We start from the raw sequence: 19791 nt of genomic DNA on the forward strand, positions 1-19791 counted from the left end.
GGCTCCCCGCCTCAGAGGCGGAGGGCAGCGGCGGCCGCCCGCGGGCTAAGTCTCCTCGGCGAGCCGGTGCGACTGGAAAACTCAGAAGGTGCGATCGTCCATTCGAGTGTATTTAGATGCCCGCACTGGGCAAAATAAAATGCTGCAGGTACGAGGGGTGGGTAGAAGTCTGGACGTGACACGCTGGTTTTATTCCCTTGGCTGGCTGAAGCCTCCCCTACCTTTAGACACATAGTTGGGAACGGCAATTAAAAGGTTTCGAGTCTTCCTTGGCTTTAATTGTTGAAAAATTGTACGGTGACAGGCGCAAACAGCAAATCTCTTCAGATTAGGTTTTGTTATAATCCATAAGGATATGACTGCCTGCACATGCGATCCTGTATAGGCTAGAGCTTTCTCCCACTGATTATGCAGACAGCAGCTGTGTAAATAACAGTGCTGGTGCTTATAGTCTTCATTGATGATGGCACACTTTTTTTTTTTTTTCCTCCTGGCAGTATTTTTGCCTTTCTCAGTATCAGTTTGATTTTGAGGAAGGCACAGGTATATCTGCACCACTGTAATGCCCAGTGTACTGGTGTATATAATAAAATAAGTCCTCACATTTAGGAATTTCGAGGTTGAGAATCATTTTTGAAACATCGGACAATATCCAGGGTACACCACGGTGCAAACAAGGTTGGCAAGATTGTTCCCAGTGAGGGTTCTAGTTAAGATCCATTTATTTTGCATGTCTAACATTGCACAATACTGTGTAAATGTATCCATCTTGTGATTCGGCAAATTTTTGTCTCCTTTCTGTTAAAAAAAAAAAAAAAAAAGTCAACCTCTGACAAAGGTTTTAGTTATGTTGCTATGGCGCAGGATGCTGCAATACGTAAGAATCTTGGATCTACAACATTATGCTATTTCTTAAGGTATTTCTGCACCCAATCCTTTTAAAGACAGTAGTGTAGCAGGAGGAATTTAAGTTCATCTGTGGAAACTATAATGGTAGCTGACTGAGATATGGCAACTTTGTCTTAGGGGTGGTTTACTTGGCCAGAATCATGTGATCTGGCCTATGGAGATGTAGAACTTTAAAATTAATACAATTTTGAAGCAGTGCATTTTTCTAAATTTAGAAACATTCGATGCTTTTACTTGATGACCTTATTCCAGTTTGGGAAGGTTTTCGGCTTGATTCTGTAAAGCTTGCTAGTGAGTCCATTGCATCTTGATTACCCCTCTCCATTCATGCTGTTATAATGTTCACATGGTTCTCATTCTTAAACTTCTACATAGATTTCCTTAGTCTACCTTGTATTGTTTTACTTCACACTTCGTGGAACTTGTTGCTTTCTGCTTGTTTTGCTCTCTGATACTTTTCTTGTTTGCATATTTGCAAGACAAAAGAAAGAACTTCTCTCTTAGGAGGTAGTTCACTCCTAATTTTACAAAAGACTTGTCAGTGAAATTGTGACTCAACCGACTTCAGAAGATCCTTGTTTATTTTCTATTCCTTTCCATTATAGTGACACAACCAAAATGTTAACTAATTACTAATTTACTTAATACAGTGTTTTTCAGCGAGCTTTCTGAAAAAAGTTGCTATGCCTTTTGTCTGGAATGCCTGTCGACAAAAGTACAGTTTTCTGCCTTATTCAGTGAGAAATGGTATCAGCTAGCTGCAGTGTCCATTTATAGTCTCCACAAGCTACCTGTGGGTTTTCCAACTGCTGTAGGTAATTTGACTACCCAGTAAGCAAGCAGGCTTTCTAATCCTTCTGAGCAACAGAGGACATCCAGTTTCAACTGAATGCCATCATCTTGAATGCCCTGCCATATACCAAGTATATCTGACCTGCCTTGCTGTAGGTTGTTGTTGTGTACATTGTAGCGATTAAATAAATGAAAATAATCTTTTTATAAAAAGTCCTGGGGGGTAAGGGAAGAGAATTAATATTCTGGAGCAGGAGTGTAGGTCTCTCCTATTTATAACGAGCTGCTGCATGCTCTCCAAAGGATGCCTTAATCACCAGTCGTGCGCTGCTGTGGCAGGAGGAATGCCTCAACAAACATCACAGTAATGGGCATCGGGAATACAGAACCCTATAACCTGTCTCATTTCATTGTCACAAGTTGAACTGAAGATTTATGGAGCAATCAGCCTTATTGTGTGTAGTGTTTTCAGTATAATTTGACAATATTTTTTGATGAACAAGGGGAACTTTGTCAAAGAAGTATTTGTTCTGTTTGTGGTTGGGAGAGCACTTGACAGTTGTGGCCAAAATGTATTTTGGTCTGGATTTGGTTGGTTTGTTGGGGTTTGAGGAAAAACCAGGATGTGGAATCAGGCTCTCTCCAAGCTGCTGCTTTTGGCTAAAACAGCATTATTTCCAACAGTTCAAGACCTGGAATGCTTTGCCTGAATTAGTTAGCATAAACCAGTGACCTCTCTGTTAACAGCAGATGCACAGCCTAGTTAATAGGTCACAGTAGCAGAATGAGGGGGCTAAATTGGACAGGAGCTATGAGCTGCAGAAGTACAGTCCAGATTTATCAGGGTGACCTTGAATCACTGCAAATGGAGCCTCTTAGGATACTGCAGCTCTGCTGTCGGGTAATACCTGTTTACACTATAAATATCTTAAGAGAATTAATGTTTCAGGTCCCTGTGCTGGGGCGGGCAGAAACTTCCCCCTCAAGATGCAAGAAGTTAATTAGCGTTTCATTAGATATTGTGTACCTAGCAGGATGTTGTGCAGCAGAAATAAAATTTAAATTAATTGGAAGAAAGCTAGTGGGAAAATGTCAATGCAAAAATGATCATAGAACAATTTTATCTTTTTATATATCATGTTTGAAATACATGGGCACCCAATATGTATGTTAACTTCTGCTATTTTAATTTGTTTCAGATATTGCTGTTAGTGAGGGGAGGAGAGAGAGACAGCATAGCTGAGCAAAGCACTGGGCACCCAGTGCTTGCCGGTTGTCAACTTGTAGCAAAAGAACAAAACATTAAGATGGCCTTCTTCTGTGAGGGAAGCCAGGGACCATAGCGAAAGGAAGTTGGACAGACAACAGTCTTCAGGTTACTGAAGTACAGCAGGATCTACAAGTATATCACATCTAATCAGCATTAAAAGATCTGAGAAGAACCACATATGTCCATAGTATAGTCTTTTTGGCATCTATCTTCTGAAAAATATTTTTAAGCCTTATGTTTAGTCTACTAATCACTTAAGGTTTCTTTTCTTTGAAGGTGTTGTATTAGATGTTGCTAAACAAAAGCAATGCTGGCTTGCATTAAAACTGGTGTTACTTATAATGGAATACTGTTTTCAAGAGTAAAGAATGATTTAATTTTTTTTCTTTTTAGTTGACATTTTGACTCAACATTCACAAGTGGTTTTTATCATGTTGATTATAAAATAAAGTGATTTACAAAGAATTCATGACTGTCACTTGCATTTGTTTTGGTGATGTCTTTACTAGGATATCATCCACGACCCCCAGTCTAAATCTGGGTTGGTTCGGTTGTACTGGGCACTGGTGCAAACCTTGGGGAAATGCACAATCCCTGATTCACAAGTTAGATGTAAAATTGTGGTTCCAGTTTGGTGGGTGTGCTTCAATAGTAAGTAAAATCATCCTTATATGTGAAGTAGAGTGGATGCTGTTTCTTTACTAGCTTCAAGTAGGAGCTGTTTAGAAACATTCCGGTTATTTGGATCATGACTGTTAACCTGCACATTTGCTTTGCCCAAGCAAAGAGTAGGAAGGTTGCAAAACTTCCAGTAAAAGGGAGTTTATAGGAGAGATGGGAGTTGGGAGATGGCAGTGCAGAGGCAGTAATGTAAAGTGGCAAGGGGAAGGCCAAAAGCTGCAAGATGATGTTAACAAAGCTGAGGTCCAGAATTCACTGGTCTGAATTTAGCATGTTCTTTAGGCACTTGCTCTTAGTCCCACGTTAGTGGCTGGTGAATATTTTCTCAGCTGTTTAGTTTAAAATTGGTATCTTCTTTTGTATAAAGTGTTCACAGTATGGTAGATTAAAATGATAATTTACTTTGTATGGCAGCACTGTTCTTTAAGCCATAAAAAGCTCTTTCAGTCTCAGTTCCACACCAGCTAAGGCAACAGCGGAAGGAATGCCAGTTCTATCAGAATAGGTTTTATATAAATAGGCTTTTCTGATTTAGAGCAGAGCTTCACCCCCACTCCCACCCCCAATAAAGGAAAATACTCATTTAGCATATTGTAGGCAGTCTAGAAAACCCTAATGCCAAAGACGTGTGCATTTTGTTGGGCTAACCTGTGTGAATACTGGAGATCCAAACTGGTCCTGTATATGTTCCTGGAGTCCTTGTTCCACTGAGCTGAATATTTGCCAGGTTCCATGCTAAGACCCAATTTGCAGTTGGTTACGGTATGACAACTGGTGACCATTCCTTCTGACAGCAGTGCTAGCTAGCACTGTTTCTGCAATGTCTCCTTCAGAGCTGGTAGAACTGCATGGCTACATGGAGAACTGGATCAGGAAAATGACTTGGATTTTTTTTTTTCTTTTCTGCCAGCTTATTTTTATCTCTTAGATTATGTAATTATTCCATAACTTGAGTTTTCTGCTTGGATTCTGTCCCAGACAATTGTTAAGATTCAGTAGCTATGGGGAGCATAGAGCCGTTTTTTCTGTAATATGTGCACTGTAGCACAGTAAATGGAGAAAATTTAATCGGTCTTTTGTGGCTTGGGGGTGGGAATATGCCTTATTAGACATGTCCCCAAAGAGTGAAAATTGTATGTAGGTACTCTTGAGCTATCTATAGTGAACAGCATTTGGAGCTATTTCTTTGTGTGGACATGCTGAGTCATTTCAGAAATAAATGCTTCTAAAATACTGAACAATAGACATCCAGGTCTCTGGTGTCCTGTGGACCTTTTGACTAATTTTCAAATGTAATCTGAAACCCCATATTCCTTTCTTGTTTATATCTAGATTATTTTTCTACACCTTCTTTCTTTGTGCACAGAATAAACTACTCTGCTTCCTCAGAGTTTTCATAACAGCTTCCCATGTAATCCTGCTTATGGACGCGCACTTTTGCTGTTGTCCAAGATGAGCCTGTGAAGACCATGCTATTTTGCAGTGACTAGGTAACAATAAGCTAGATGCATTATTACATCACACGTTGGTAAGTTATCGCAGCAAAGATGCTGGTCTTCAAAGGCTACTCAGATGTCTGTGGTCTGGCCAGTCATGGGGAGCCAGAACATTCCATGCTGAATTACATATGAATGTGTGAATGTGGCCTTTCAACATCTGACTTTTCAGATCAAGTCATGAGGCAGAAATACAGCTTATTGAATTTCCTTTCAGGGGGATTTTTGTTAGACTCTTAAACCTGGAGTCTCCTGTGTTGCAGCTTGTACAGTGACCTACTTGTATCTTTCAGATAAAGAGAAAGAGAAGATAAAGCTTGAGGAAGATGAGGCAGCAGCTGCCAGCACTATGGCAGTCTCGGCTTCCCTTATGCCACCCATTTGGGACAAAACTATTCCTTATGATGGCGAGTCTTTCCACCTGGAGTACATGGATCTGGATGAGTTCCTGCTGGAGAATGGAATTCCTTCCAGCCCTACTCACCTGGATTTGAACCGGAATCCACTCTTGCCTGTGGCTGAGCTGGAAGGAAAGGAGCCTGCCAGTGCTTCCACTGGTTCTCCTGCATCATCCTCTTCCACTGCAGTTTATCAGCAATCGGAAGCAGCCTCCAGCACAGGTAGAGGGAATAATATGGGGCTCTGAGGGACTTCTGTTGTTCTTGTATTAAAAGGTGCCTCTTTAGATCAAAGAGGAGACATGCTAACCTGTCAATGTTAGCTGTGGCTGGTTAAGTAGCACAAGTGTGCTCAGTGTAGAGTCTTAGTCCATGTGTTAATTCATGAAGATGCTGCCTCTTCTTCCCCTCTCTCCCTCCTGGAAGAAATGAGTGAGTGTCCCTTAGTGTGCAGCCTGGTTTTCTTTTGAAATTAGAAGAGCTGAAACACCAACATAAAGTATTTGCTTTCTTGATATTGCTAGTCTAGTGAAAAGCTGGACATGTTGACAAAATAGTTTCACAGGTTGTTTTAGTTTGTGACAAGTCATTTGTGCTACCTTGGTGGCTTGATCTGCTTGGGTGAATTTATGCTAACTTAATGTACCTCAAATAACAATGCTTAATAGAAAAACAGTGAAGCAGTCTTCATGCTAGCCTGTGGAATGTGAGAACAGACACTTGGAAAAGGTGTGTTTAATGATGCAATTTGATGTTCTGTGATGCTTTGAAACGGGAATGGGGGACAAAGAAACAAAACTGTACTTGAATGGTACTAGGAAACTTCAACTCTTCATTTGTAGTATGGAGATCTTCTCTCTTAAAAGAACTTAGCAGCTCAGCTTGCCTTAGATTTGGAGTTTAAACATGATAGCCACTAAACTTTCACAGTACTATTTTATGAGCAGACTTTACAGAAAGTGTTTCGCTCAAGGCCTTTTCCGTGAATCTGTGAGAGAAAGGCAAAATGTGGAATTCCTTCAGTGAGACATAGGGCTTGGCTTTTTGTAGGTAGTATATGAAAAAAATTACTAATTGATCACTAATTCAAATTACTGACATTTGCAATGCATGTGTGTATGAAGTTTGTAAACAGTAGATAAATAGACAAAGTTCGTATGAACACTGTCAGTGTCAGACAATCTGTTGGGACATTTGTTCCCATGTGGCATAGAAGTAGAATACTGTTGCATTTGCAACCAACTCACTTTTATTTAGTCCTTTGGAAATACAGTTGTCTGACCTTCTGACAGACCCAGAGACCAGGGTCTTTGGGCAGGATTGTTTCCTTAAGGCTTTCTATGGCACAAAGCTCAGGCTGATACAAGTTTCTCACTTGTTATGGCTGTGGAAGGCACTTCTTAAGAGTGCAACCTCATTGTTTTTGCTGAGAAAGTATTACCTCTTGTTCTGCATCTGTCTACTCATGTCTGTTAGTCTGGCATACGTTCCTAGAGTTTGTATTACGATCCGGACTGTGTAGCTTCTCTCTGTACCTGCAGCTGTACAGCACCAAGTACACCTTAGGGAAATACCAAATAATACTAGTAAATATTGCCCATAGTAGGGCAATAGAGATACCCAAGTTAGCTTCTTAGTTAATTCTCTTCATCCTGCTGAATGTATTATAACTTCTGTTGTTGCCAGAGTCCCCACCACAAAATGAGAGAAATACTCCTAGTCCCATTGATCCTGACTGCGTAGAAGTTGAGGTGAATTTTAACCCTGACCCTGCTGATTTAGTGCTGTCCAGTGTGCCTGGAGGTGAGCTCTTCAATCCTCGCAAGCACAAGTTTACTGAAGAGGACCTGAAACCACAACCAATGATTAAAAAAGCCAAGAAGGTTTTTGTCCCAGATGAGCAAAAGGTAACAGATCTATTGCTACAAACTTCTCTAGGCCTTGATCAAAGTTTCTGACTCTTTGCCCAAACATTTTGACACATAAAGCTAATGCGCTATACCTACGTGACTGGGCAGAAGCACTGCCAAGAATAGAATTGGCAAGTCAACTGCTGTTCTTGCTGTTTTGCTGGTTTGGTATCATGAGATAATTTCTGAGCAGGAGCAACTTATCATGCTATACAGAGAAATTAGTAGTAGAACTATCAAGTCACATCCTCAACAATTGCACTTTTGAAGGCCATTGTATATATTTGCCCAGCACTATGTCTGATCCAGCTTTAAGCAGCCCAGACAACAGAACAGGTTGTTTCCTGTGGAAGTTCATTCCCAAATTGAAACTAAGTACAGGGAGCATTTCAGTTGGACAGCTTCTTAGTAGCCAGGTCTCTTAAACTCACTAGTTCTAGCAGTGCACTGGGTTTATCCTGAAACAAGACTCGTGTAAGGATGAAATCTCACAGTACTGTCTTGCCTGCATTTTGGTATCAGAGTCCTGCAAACTAATGAAGAGATTCTTCAATATCGCAGTCAGTGTGAATGTCATTATACAATAAAGAGATGTCTGTTTGATGTAGTTGTCAGGTTGGCTTTTTTTTTTTCTTTCTTGCTACAGGATGAAAAATACTGGACAAGGCGAAAGAAGAACAATGTGGCAGCAAAGCGTTCCCGTGACGCTCGGCGATTAAAGGAGAATCAGATCACAATTCGGGCAGCCTTTCTTGAGAAAGAGAATACAGCCCTGAGGACGGAGGTTGCAGAGCTGCGCAAGGAAGTGGGACGATGCAAGAACATTGTTTCTAAATACGAGACCAGATACGGACCCTTGTAAGCACACCCCTTTTCCTTCTTAGGGCTCCTTGTTTTAGCCTCTTAGACTCCTCTGCCTTCTGTAGAGACTCCCAGAAATAAAGTTTGTGGAGGCTTTGCCATTTTACATTTACACAAAAAAAACCCTGAACCCCGTTTCTGTTGGCACAACTTGTTCAGACCCTTTCCTGATCATTGTGTTGCCCAAAATATTAGTGTCCAGATTTACAACTTTATTTGTAACATTGATAGAGCATTTTCTGATGTCATATGATAGAACAGATACACCTGTCTGGAGGAGTAGATGTGGATCCTTCCTGACTGGACAGGGCTTTTGCTATCTGTTCTAATCTCCGTTTTAAGTGGGGAAAGAGCCTAGGAGACTCTCCTTTGTTTTTTTTTTAAACTCCTGCTCTTTCCTCCCTCTCCACCCTGCCAACCCCTCCCAGTCAAATTGTAAAACATAATTTTAAGATATAAGTAGATGTTGCTGGGCAGCATCATGAACGTGTTTCCTCTCCCATTCAGAGGCACTAGAAAGTACCTGTTATATAGAACTCTATTCCTGTTGAAGAGGAATAGGGGAATCTTTAGGACAGGAAGACAGGAAAATATTCAGTCTCTGGTAAAAACAGAGGTATCTGGAGGTTAATGCAGAAGTGTTATACAGACCAGAGTCAGTGCAGTGTTGATTAAAATACTGCTCTAACATCTTGGTAGGTTCTACCCCTGGATAACTTCCAGAAACCATGGAAAGAACAGTAGGGGATCTCTCACTTTACAGATATAGATAAAATAATTTCCTGTGGGTTTTAGGCTGTATTTCTACCACCACCATTCCTTTTTTTCCTTAGAGGGACTTCCCTCTTGAACTGCTGGTAGAGCAGCATGTTACGCTTAACTGAGAAGTAAGGGAGATTTAGAAAAAGAGGTCTGGCTCATAAGGCTGAACCTTGAGTCCTATCTGTTAAGGAGTTGCCAGTACCTTGTGCTTTGGAAGAAGGGGGTTTTTTTTAGGAAGCAAAAAAGCCACTGTTACTTTACTGCACCTTACCTGTTGTACAAGAGCTTGAGAAAGAGTTTTGGTCCTTTGTCTCATGAACACTCTATGGAACAAGCTACACCCACTCTAAACATGAACAATTTACCTCACTGTCTCCCGTGTAGCAGCATATCTAGTCTCTCCATGCCTGCTGGTTCTCTCTCCAGCATGTTTCCTGTTACAAAATTAGCACACAAGACTTGCCCTCTTGGAAATAATCCATTCTCAGCACCAAGCGCTGCTTCAACAGTATGCTGTGTTAAAATAAAAAACATGTTGTGTGTGATGTTGGGACCTTCTACATGACCTACAACTGCAAGAACCAGAAGCTTTCACAGAAGTATATGTCTAGAAGTCCTCTTAACAAGAGAATCCATCTTAAGATAGTGGCTGTGTCAGAACTCAGGCTACACTTCCTGGGCTAATATTTATATTAGGGAGTAAATGTGGGATAGATGTTTAGGCTAGTTTCCAGTTCCCCTATTGAAATCTGAAAAGTATATTAAAAAGCCATTGAGGTTTCTTTTCTATACTAAAGAATTCTTGCCTGGCTTGTCTTTTACACATAATGTGGAAATTGAGTTTAGACCAATTGTGTGTTGACTTTTTAAGGAAGTAGAGAAGCAGTCTAATTCAGAACACTTCAAGTAAATGTATGCTTTGAACTATCTCCCCTTCTGTTATGCATTTAATTTGACTAGAATGGCTCTTGATGCAGTGTTGGTCTAATTTCTTTCAAACATACTAAAAATTGTCACCCTTTCAGCAGGGGTTTTTCTTTCACAGGGTGGTGTGTGGTGGTGATGGTGGGAAGTATGTTATAAATAAATTGTCACACTTAACACTTTGCTTTGTTTAAAGTGACTTATCTGATTCCGAGTGATGCAACTTTAAAGACTTTTAAAAACAAAGAAACTAAAAAGCACACATGAATCGCCAGTCTTCAGAGTGAGCAGTGAAATCTATGATGTGTCCCAACACAAACAACTGACGATGACCCTGCCTGCCTGCTTGCCTGCAAGTACCCCATCTGAACTACCCAGGGCTGGGCATGATGAAAAGTGCAAAGTCTCCTTAATTATGTATATGGCTTTCTTATCTGTCTTTCTCACTGTAACTATGAACTACAGTAAGCTTACTTATTGGGGTTTTGTCAAGACACTCAAAGTTCATGTCTCAAAGTCTGTTGACAGCCTGTGTGAATAGTGACTCTTTGTTTTGGCACTTGAGCAGAAGAAAATAGGGAGTTTTAAATGAAAGTGTATATATTAAGAACTGCTATATTTTAAGACTTTTCTCTGCAGTAGAATGAATTTTATCTAATACTGCAGCTCATTTCTGTTACAGTGTGGCATCTTGTGGAGTACTGTGAATGCAGAATTAAAGATACCAGGAAAACAGCAGTCTGTGATGTGTGAGATTTCCAGTGCAGAAAAGTACAGCAGATGTATTGAAACAATCCAGAAAGCACCACAGTGTGCCATACAAAGAGTAGTAATGAACCTCTATCGAATCACCCATGTAATAGTAAAACACTTCGTTTGCTTTCCTGCTCCACAGCTACACTGCTATAACTTGCAGATTCCTTTGTTTCTTTTACAAGGCTCACTTTCTTTTATGGTGTCTTGCTGAAACAAGATCTATACTTCTGTTAATGATTTAGCAATCATGGAAAAGGTGCTAGTCTGAGCTGCTGATTCCCATGGCTTTTGGCAGTCTGAAACTATGAAATGAGTATTCACTCCAGCAAAACAATGGCTATTAGCTGCCATATTACAATTTTCTGCCTCTTGACTACATGAGAACTGTGGTGGTGAAAGAGTATTTAGTTTTATAAAACAGATTAACGGAAACAGCCAATGATTTCCCTCAGTTTAAATGGGCAGTTTAAGTCCCAAGACCCTTGTGCTGGTGTGGGAGAGTAGATGAAAGCTTGGACAGATTGCGGGGATGTTTATTGTTGTAGAAGATGGAGGAAGTAGGTGGAAGTTCCTTTTGTAAGAGTTTCATCAGCATAACAAGAATCTACTCTTATGTTAAGGAAGCTTAAGAGCTAAATTTGTGTGAGAAGAAGACTACTTAATTTCTGGCAAGGTAGTACAGGGACCATGCTTGTAGCCAAAGTGGAGCTTATAAGAGAGGAGTTTATTCATGCCTGGAGATTGATAAACAGCATACACCTCAAGAAAAATAATCTTGAAAGCTTTGAGAAGCACAAGTGCTGAAATTGAGGCACAACTAGTTACCAGCAAAGCTCAACACTATTATGTTGAACAAGTATTTTGACTTTGCATTTACCCAAGAGATTCCACCCCTGATTTCAGAGCAGAAGGGCAAAGAGAAAAAGTTGGAAAGAACTTAATGTTGTAAACTTAGTTTTAAAAAATAATAAAAAAAATCTTAAACCCCAGAATTCATAACCAGTATATTGAAGGCATAACCTTTGTAAAGAGCATATACATTAGATGCTGTTATTGACCTATTATTTTTAATGGACCGTGTTCTGAAGTCAAGAGAGTGCTTTTACTTTTGTAACCAGCAAAAAAGTTTTTTATATATATATATATATATATGACTGTATTATTATAATTTTGGATTCTAAAGCTCTGAGATAATCTTGAGGTATTCTCTTCCAACAAATTAATAGTGTAGCTCCATGTTGCTGAAATGTCAGCATGTATCTCTATCTGCATTAAGTATTGCTGATTTGGACTGATATCTTTGGTATGTACTAGTTTTTGTTGTTGTTTTATTTTGGTGATAAAGGCCAAACCATGGATTTAAAAAAAAAACCCCAACAAACAAAAAACCAACAAACCCCCAAACACACCCCCGAAAAAAAACCCAAAACAATTAAAAAAAGCCACCAAAACAAAAAAACCCAAACAGCCCTGACAGCATGTAAATGTAGCAACTTCATTCTTTGCTGTGAGGGTGGTGGGACACTGGCACAGGTTGCCCAGAGAAGCTGTGGCTGCCCCCTCCTTGGCAGTGTTCAAGGCCAGGTTGGACGGGGCTTTGAGCAACCTGGTCTAGTGGAAGGTGTCCCTGCCCATGGCAGGGGGTTGGAACTAAGTGATCTTTAGGGTCCCTTCCAACCCAAACTATTCTAGGATTCTGTGAACACTTTTTGCAGTTGTTATTTCAAAAATTTGTTAGCTTTGAATGGCTATTCTTGGAAGTCATGCTTCCTGTTCAAATCACAAAGCTAAAGAGTATTGTAACTGGGCAAGGAGTTGCTAATCCTTCATTTGGGTCTTGCTGTCTTACTGCTTTAGGAATATTTTCTAAATACTTACATACTGTATACAGGATTTGGTTTTTCATTATGTCATATTTTAACAGCCAAATGCTTGGTGAGATTAGTACGTGCAATTCTATTAGATTTTTCTGTTGTGTTAAAAGCTTACACAATGGAAACTAACAGTGAATGTTCATTAGATCTTTCTTTCAGAGAAGACTGTTAGCAAACTCTTGTGCTTCCTTGTAGGACAGTGCAAATTTGCACATTCTGTGATTCATGTGTCTACGGGTTGCAAAACTGGAAAATCGCACTTTAGGGTGAGTACGATTTTTGTAGCTGGAAAATTTCTTTTGTTAAGGAGCAACATCTTTAAAGATAAATAAGAAGGTAGTAACTATTTAAAGGAGTGTAGGTATTGCCAGACAAAAAATTATGTGCAATGCTGAATTCCTTTCTCAGTTTTGGCAGTCTCAGGAAGTTAAGCTTACTGCTTCAGAGCTCTCTGTTCCTCTCAGAACTATTAACTATATAATCTTATTTCTTTGACTAGTTTGACAATCTGTAAGTGATAATTTGGGTACATTTTCACAGCGGTTATAAGACGACCAATATTCTTTTAGCTCAATTTGAACATTAAAAGTCGCTGAATTGACACTGTTAGAGTCTGAAGTTCTCTAGCCTTGAAACATGCTCTGTAGAGGCCATAAGTGTGCCTGATGCCAATGTACCCCATTCCAGCCATAAAGGGACCATCTCCAATGGGAGAGAATTAAAGGGAGTGCACCTTTCAGCATCACTGCAGGGATTGCCAGTAGAGGGAGCAGTTTTTGACACAGCTGTACGTTCATTAGGAAGTGGATTGACACCAAACAGCCATTTCACAGTACTAACTTTGAAAACTGTTGATGAGGTTTGTGGACAGTGAGTGTTGTCTTATTCTACAGAATAATGATGCACAACATTTAATGCATTACTGCTTTCATACATGGTCTTTTAATCTACATGTAGTTATATCTCCTTATAATAATGTGTTTTGTATTTAAAAATACAAAAGCCCCAGAAGCTTAATCTTTCACCTGTTGTCAAGATCTGCTCCCACTGAAGCTAGTAACAAAAATCTCTAACTCTCACAGGAAAAAGTCTTTACTCTCACATGGGTATCATAAAGTTTTAGCAAGCACTGGAGTCCAGGGTGTCTTTGCTTTACTCTGGAGAATTCTGTGCTGGGATCCAGGCGGATATATTGCGGATTGCAGGTGTAATTTTGGTAATTTGTTTGCTTGTTCATTAACACAGTTAGTGATATTCAGATAGTCTGAATTTTGCCCTGTGTGGACAGGTGAAAAAGTAGTGTACTATAAACTTGCACTGGGAGAAGAAATATTTTTTAAAAGAAAAAGATACGTGGCTTTTTGCAGTTCTTCTAGTAATGTTTTATGTCTTTTCTGACAATTCATTTCCCTGCTGTGCTGTTTGAAAGCCCAAGGTGTTTTAGCTGTAGAAATCACTTTCAGTGTTATCTGCAAGACTGCTACTGATTGTACCAAATTCATTTCAAGTTAGGAGGTGCAGTGGAAGGCCAGCAGCTTTTGGAATACTGTAATAAAACCACTTTGTGGAAAAATATTTTTGTGTAGACGGCAGAAATAATGGACTTGCACAGAAGAGAATATTGCTGCTTCAACCTTGTAAGCCTTTTCAGCATAACAAGGCTTTGTTCCTTGTGATCAGATGCCTTCATTTTTAGTGAGAGTGGAGGTATTGTGGACCTTTGTAAAATCCAGATAGGCTTTTCTTCACCTGTATGGTTTTAGCTGCTGAGCACAAGATGAGAAATGCAAATTTGTCTTAATGTGTAAATCTCACATTTTTGGCAACCTACATCTTAAATCCCTAAACAGCAAAATCACTTGTTAATGCTAGTGTTTTGCTTTTGCAGCACTACAAGACGCTGGCTAACTTTCTAGATTTTCAAATAATTACTCTGGTCTGTATATCTGCCACTGTAACATGGTGAAGATAGATAAACTCACGATGAAAGACTGGGAAAGAGGTAGAAAGAATCGACTTAACTAAAGTTCTGTGGAGATGATAACATAACACTAATTGAGAAATTACAATTACTTAATTCATGATAATGCAAATTTATCATACAGAATGTATTTTGTTAGTTGATAGTGTGCTATTCCCTAGTGAGTCACTTTTGGAATGCAAACTTCTTGAAGTTCAAGCAGCTACAGGAGAAAGGAAATCCTTTGAGGAAGATATACATACAGTATAGGTAAACATACTTGGCAAGGAGAGTAAAGAATGAAAACAGGAAGAGTAATTCAAGAGGCTGACCTCAGCCAGATTGCTGAAACTGAAGCCTCACTGTTTACAATTTTAAAACAATTTGGTTCTCCTCCGTTTAGCAGCATACAAAAAATATGTACTTGTTTAGATTTGGGGGAATTTCCTTTTCTTGATCTCATTTCCACAGTCTGGAAAAAAGTGAAAGGAATATACAGACAGGGAGGAGAGTTACTGCAGAAAGGCATGAAAAAATAGCTATTGCTTTAACTAAGTGCACTGTTGCACTAGGACTTGACCTGCCGATGTGAACTGATAGTGCTGTGTTGTGAAGAAATTACTATCTGAGGTCCCATTATTTTAAGGCCTCAATTCTGTTGTCACTTCTGCATGGAATGAGCCTTGTATCTGTAGAGAACCATGTGGACTTCATGGGATCTGTTCTTGAATATGAAGCTCTGCCCAGGCAGTCAGATGCAGAATTGTGTCCTTAACACACAATCAGTTGTAGTTAATAAGGCTGTTGATATTAAGTGTAAATTGGGTGCCTGTTACATAGCTAAAACCCTCGTTACTTCATTTTCCCAATTAAGGCATGAGCAGAAGCCCTTTGCTGTACAACATCTGTAAAAAAAAAAAAATGTACTTCACATATGTCTAGTAAATTAAGGCATGTGATTTTGGTCTGTGGGTCTCAACAAACTTTGCTTGTGTACCTGCCTGAATGTTTTCTTAGATCTGCAGCTATGTTTTAGTGAGAAGGTATGGTGGGATTTGTTTTCCTGAGGGGTCACAATAGCAGCTTTCATCTGTCATGCTGCAGATGGCTGCTTGCTACTGGCCAGGATCATGGATGGATGCATCCTCTGCACTTTTATGTGAAGTTGTCTGAAATATGGTGATTAACCTGATTATTGGAATACTGTATTTTGTATAACTTAGAACATGTAAATACACTTTTAAAACTAATCTGTTCTATGAAGTAATAAATAAGTGCTTCCATTGTAATATCTGAATATTGTTAATGCTTCATGTAGCTTGATTTGGGATTATTTTTTTCCTAGAGAACTACAGAAATCAAAACAAAGATTGATGTTGTGGAATCTAGCCTAGTTGTGATGCTTTCTATCAACAAAACATGTTTTAAAATTAATAATGAGCTACTTAAGCAGAGAAACTGAGAATTTGAGGGAATTGATTCTCTTCCAGTCTTTCTTTAACAGTAGTCACTGATTACATTCATAATTGTACTCTTCCCATCCCATTAGCTGGACAGTTGATCTGTTTTTTGTGAGTAGCGATTTGGAAAGTGGCGATATTAAATTATTTGTAAAGTTTAGTGATTGAGGAAAACTAAAGTGTTTTTTGGGTTTTTTTTAAACTATTCATTCTTGGCTCAAATAAATCTGTCTCCACCCTTCAGCCAGACTGCAGGAAGTTGCAAAGAAACAGTGAGTGACTGTTACTGATGCTCATTTGTAATCTAGATAGTCTACATGTTTATTAGTTCTATTATGTACATAGATGATGCAGGTATCCTGTTGTGGTGTGGAGAAAGTGATTAATGACTTGAGGTTTTGCTGAGTATGTGTTCACTGGATGCTGCACAGTTGGAACTTTCATCAGCTTTCATGACCTTTTCTATCTCATGTTAAAAGAAAAAATCAAAACAGTGGAGTGAGAATCATGAGCAGTCTGCTAGGAAATATGAACACTTGGGTTTTGAGGAGGAGGTGAGATTGATCCATCAGCCTTCATCCAAAGAGATTAGCCTGTGATGACACTTTCTTCAGCCATAATGTAACTTCTTTGTCTTTAATGCTGTACTGGAGCAGTGTTCTCTCTGGTAACAGCTGCATCTGCATCTTGCATAAATGACAAAGCCACAACATCTTCTGTAGTGGGCAGAGATGGTGGCATATCTTTCTTCTTTTTTTTTTTTTTTTTTTTTTTTGTGTCTCTAAGCTGTGAAATAGCTATGAAACAACTAAATATATGTGCAAGTTATTCAGAAAACTCTGTTCCTGTAAAGCTTGTTCAGAGATAGTTTTTAACTAAATAGTTTGAGGGAACTCCTATCTGCTATATTTGGCCTGAAATTCTGTTGCCTCTTGGATAAAAGTATTTTTTCGGCTTCAGATGTGACACCGATCTGTCCCATTCATTCAGTGGGATGGATGGATGGATGGATTATAAATCTGATCTTAGTTTTACTGCATGTTAAGTTGTTTAATCTCTTGGATATCTACTCCTTGAGATTGTCTATGTATTTCCTGTAAATGTAACTGCTTTTTGAAGCAGTCCATCAAGTGCATTTGAGATCATCCTGACTGAAAGATTCTATAGAAGTGAAAGAGATTATAAAGATTGTAAAGCGGCTGGGTAAAACTGTGTTGCCATAAATGGTTTTAATTTATATATGAATCTTTTGTCCCAAACTGCTTATTTTGTACATAAACCTACACACTCCTGGCAGCTGATGGGTGAAAATAAAGGTGCTTAAACAGCAATCTGATGAGGAAAGGGCATTTCACTGTTGCAGAGTTGGTATTATTTTATATTTCCATTTATTACACTTTTTTAAATGTATAAACCACAGATTTGAATTCTCAAAGTCTTCAGCTTGGATTTTGTGAGTAATTTAAATCTTCTCACCTCTCTGCTCGTAACTGGTTTTTAAGGAAAAAGAAAAAAAGCTTTTGTTTAAAATGTAAAATTTTGACTGTATTAAATTCTGTTAGTACCCTTCCTTTTTAAGAAATAAAATGTATATTCCACTATGCTGAGATTCAGTAATTTTGTTCTCTAGATAGCGTATTGTGTGCTGTACACCTCAACTGCCAGCATTACACCTGCAGTTTTCATTGAAGTTCATAGACACTAAAGCAGCTGATCACCTTTTAGAATTAAGTTCTTGCTGTGCATTTCCCATGTGTTAACTGTTAGGTGTGCTGGTAACAGTTATACAATTCCCCACTTTTATTTTCTGGATTAATTGATTTCAAAAACTTAGCAAGATTTTGCATTTCTCCTATAATGGCTGTAGGTTGAGTTCTTTCAGGTAGGGGGACAAGTCCTGAGAACTAGTAGTCAGCCACAGACACTCAGACCTTGCTTTGTCTGTTACTTTGGGGTTGGCAACAACCACAAAATAATCAGAATTTAGTTTTCTTTTTCTCATGGGAAGAAGTAGAGTCTAGAGTAAGTAAGATTTGACCATGAGGATAGCTTTCTTCATGCCTCTCCCATTTTTTGACCTAAACCTTGATTGTTTGATTTGGGATTTTTTCCTTGTTTTTTTTCAAGGGCTGGTAGGTGAAGATCAACCTGATAAGAAAAGTATGTCTTCTCTGCATTCACTGCTTCTGACTGGAAAGGACTGCTTTCAGAAAAGGATGTGTTCACTTTCCTTGGCCTCTTACGGTCCCTGATATTTTTACCTGAGACACATGCTCTCAAGGAAAATGAAATCACTGGTGTTTTACTTATCTGGAATATCCTAGCTTATCTGGAAACTGCAGTAAGGTAGAGTTTGTAAGTTCTTTGCTTTTGTAAAAGGTGTCTTGTATGATTAGTGATGGGAGTGGTAGGAAGGAAATTAAATTGCAAACAGGAGGAAGGGGGGAAGATAGTATTTCTGATCCAACTCTGCAGGTAGGCTTTCATCTACACAGACACTTGATGACCATTTCCTGACCTTTGAGGAAGAGATACCTAGTCCAGGCGTTAGAAATATGTGAAGAGTGGGTTGGCAACTCATGTGGTCATTCACCAGTATAATTTTGAAATGTGTGTATGAAGATAACTACTTACAACCTACCATAGTAGATTAGGAAATAAATTTGTATGTTTTTGCAGAAGGAATAAATAGTGTCAGTTAGTTGTTTTTCTCTGGGTATCTCCCAGAGCCATGGCACGATTAGTGACCCAGGCAATTTGTGTATAAAAGCAAAACCAGGACCTATTTAGAGGGAGGGTCTTGACCTGTACCATGCATGGAAGGCCAAGGCCTTGGCATGGGCAAAGCAAGGAATTGCAGTAGAAACTGAGTGGATACAAGAATGTGTTGCTTGTATCTTTCTGGTGTTACATGGCCTTAAGGTAGAATCAGGGGAGGATGTTTGATATCTTTTTCCTGTTGTGATTGGGGCTGGCAGCAGCATGGATGTTTATCTTCCTTGTTGGGGGGGAATCTGCTGACCTCAGGGCTTCAAACGCATCTGTACTCATTTTTTCTCCTGACTACACCAGATCCACAGAGGAGTGGGGAAAGGATATGGCTCCTGTTTGTAGTGCTCTTCAGTGGCAACTGGAATGCATTATCTGAGAAATGTGCCAAGAGCTGCATCCACCAAGCTCTTTGGGATTTTTGCTTGCTGTTGGTTGTGGTTGTTGGCTAGACATGGCCACTGAAAAAACATTTTAAGTGCCTTATGTGGCTTTCAAATGATACAGTTCTCTTAGAGCTGGGTAGACTGTTGGCCTTTGAGAGCCTAAATGGGAGAGGTGACCAATTTGCAAAAGTGGTTTCAACTTCCACTTGCCCCTGAATTCCCCTTCAGGCATCCTATGGCATCATGGCCCTGTGTGACTGTTCAAACAAGAAGGAATGGAGGCAACTAAAGAGCAGGCTAACACCTCTGCTGATGTGCAAAGCTGGGAGGCAGTCTACTGTGTGCCTGGGGAAGTAGTAAGACCTGCAACACGGTGGGAGTCCCAGCTCAGAAGATGGGTGAAACATTCCTGGAGACCCTGTGTATATACCAGACTCACCAGCCAGCGTAGCCTCTGCCTGCAGTATGACACTGGAACCCCTCTCCTGCCCTGGAAGTGGGGAACACACAGGGGATAGAGATGCAGTTCTGTAGAGACCTTAGAGTAAGAGGCTGTCTTCTGACCTGCCCCAGATTTCCAGCC

The 19791-nt window shown here is 39.5% G+C and overlaps 1 protein-coding gene across 3 annotated transcripts in view; it reads left to right on the top strand.

Moving 5' to 3' along the window:
* TEF (TEF, PAR bZIP transcription factor) overlaps positions 1–17651 on the top strand; it is a 22100-nt gene extending 4449 nt beyond the window's left edge. The window contains exons 1-5 of one of the 3 annotated variants that reach the window (XM_026861902.1): positions 18–148; positions 5442–5768; positions 7233–7453; positions 8103–8314; positions 10200–17651. In XM_026861902.1, coding sequence (XP_026717703.1) covers positions 5498–5768; positions 7233–7453; positions 8103–8314; positions 10200–10221 — 726 coding nt within the window. In that variant the 5' untranslated portion in view covers positions 18–148; positions 5442–5497 and the 3' untranslated portion in view covers positions 10222–17651. The other 2 variants (XM_026861886.1, XM_026861893.1) reach the window with 2 other exon arrangements.
* Positions 17652–19791: the final 2140 nt, after the last annotated feature.

This window comes from Athene cunicularia (genome assembly GCF_003259725.1).
Source record: "Athene cunicularia isolate RWA chromosome 1 unlocalized genomic scaffold, athCun1 chr1_part2, whole genome shotgun sequence".
Lineage (NCBI taxonomy): Eukaryota > Metazoa > Chordata > Aves > Strigiformes > Strigidae > Athene > Athene cunicularia.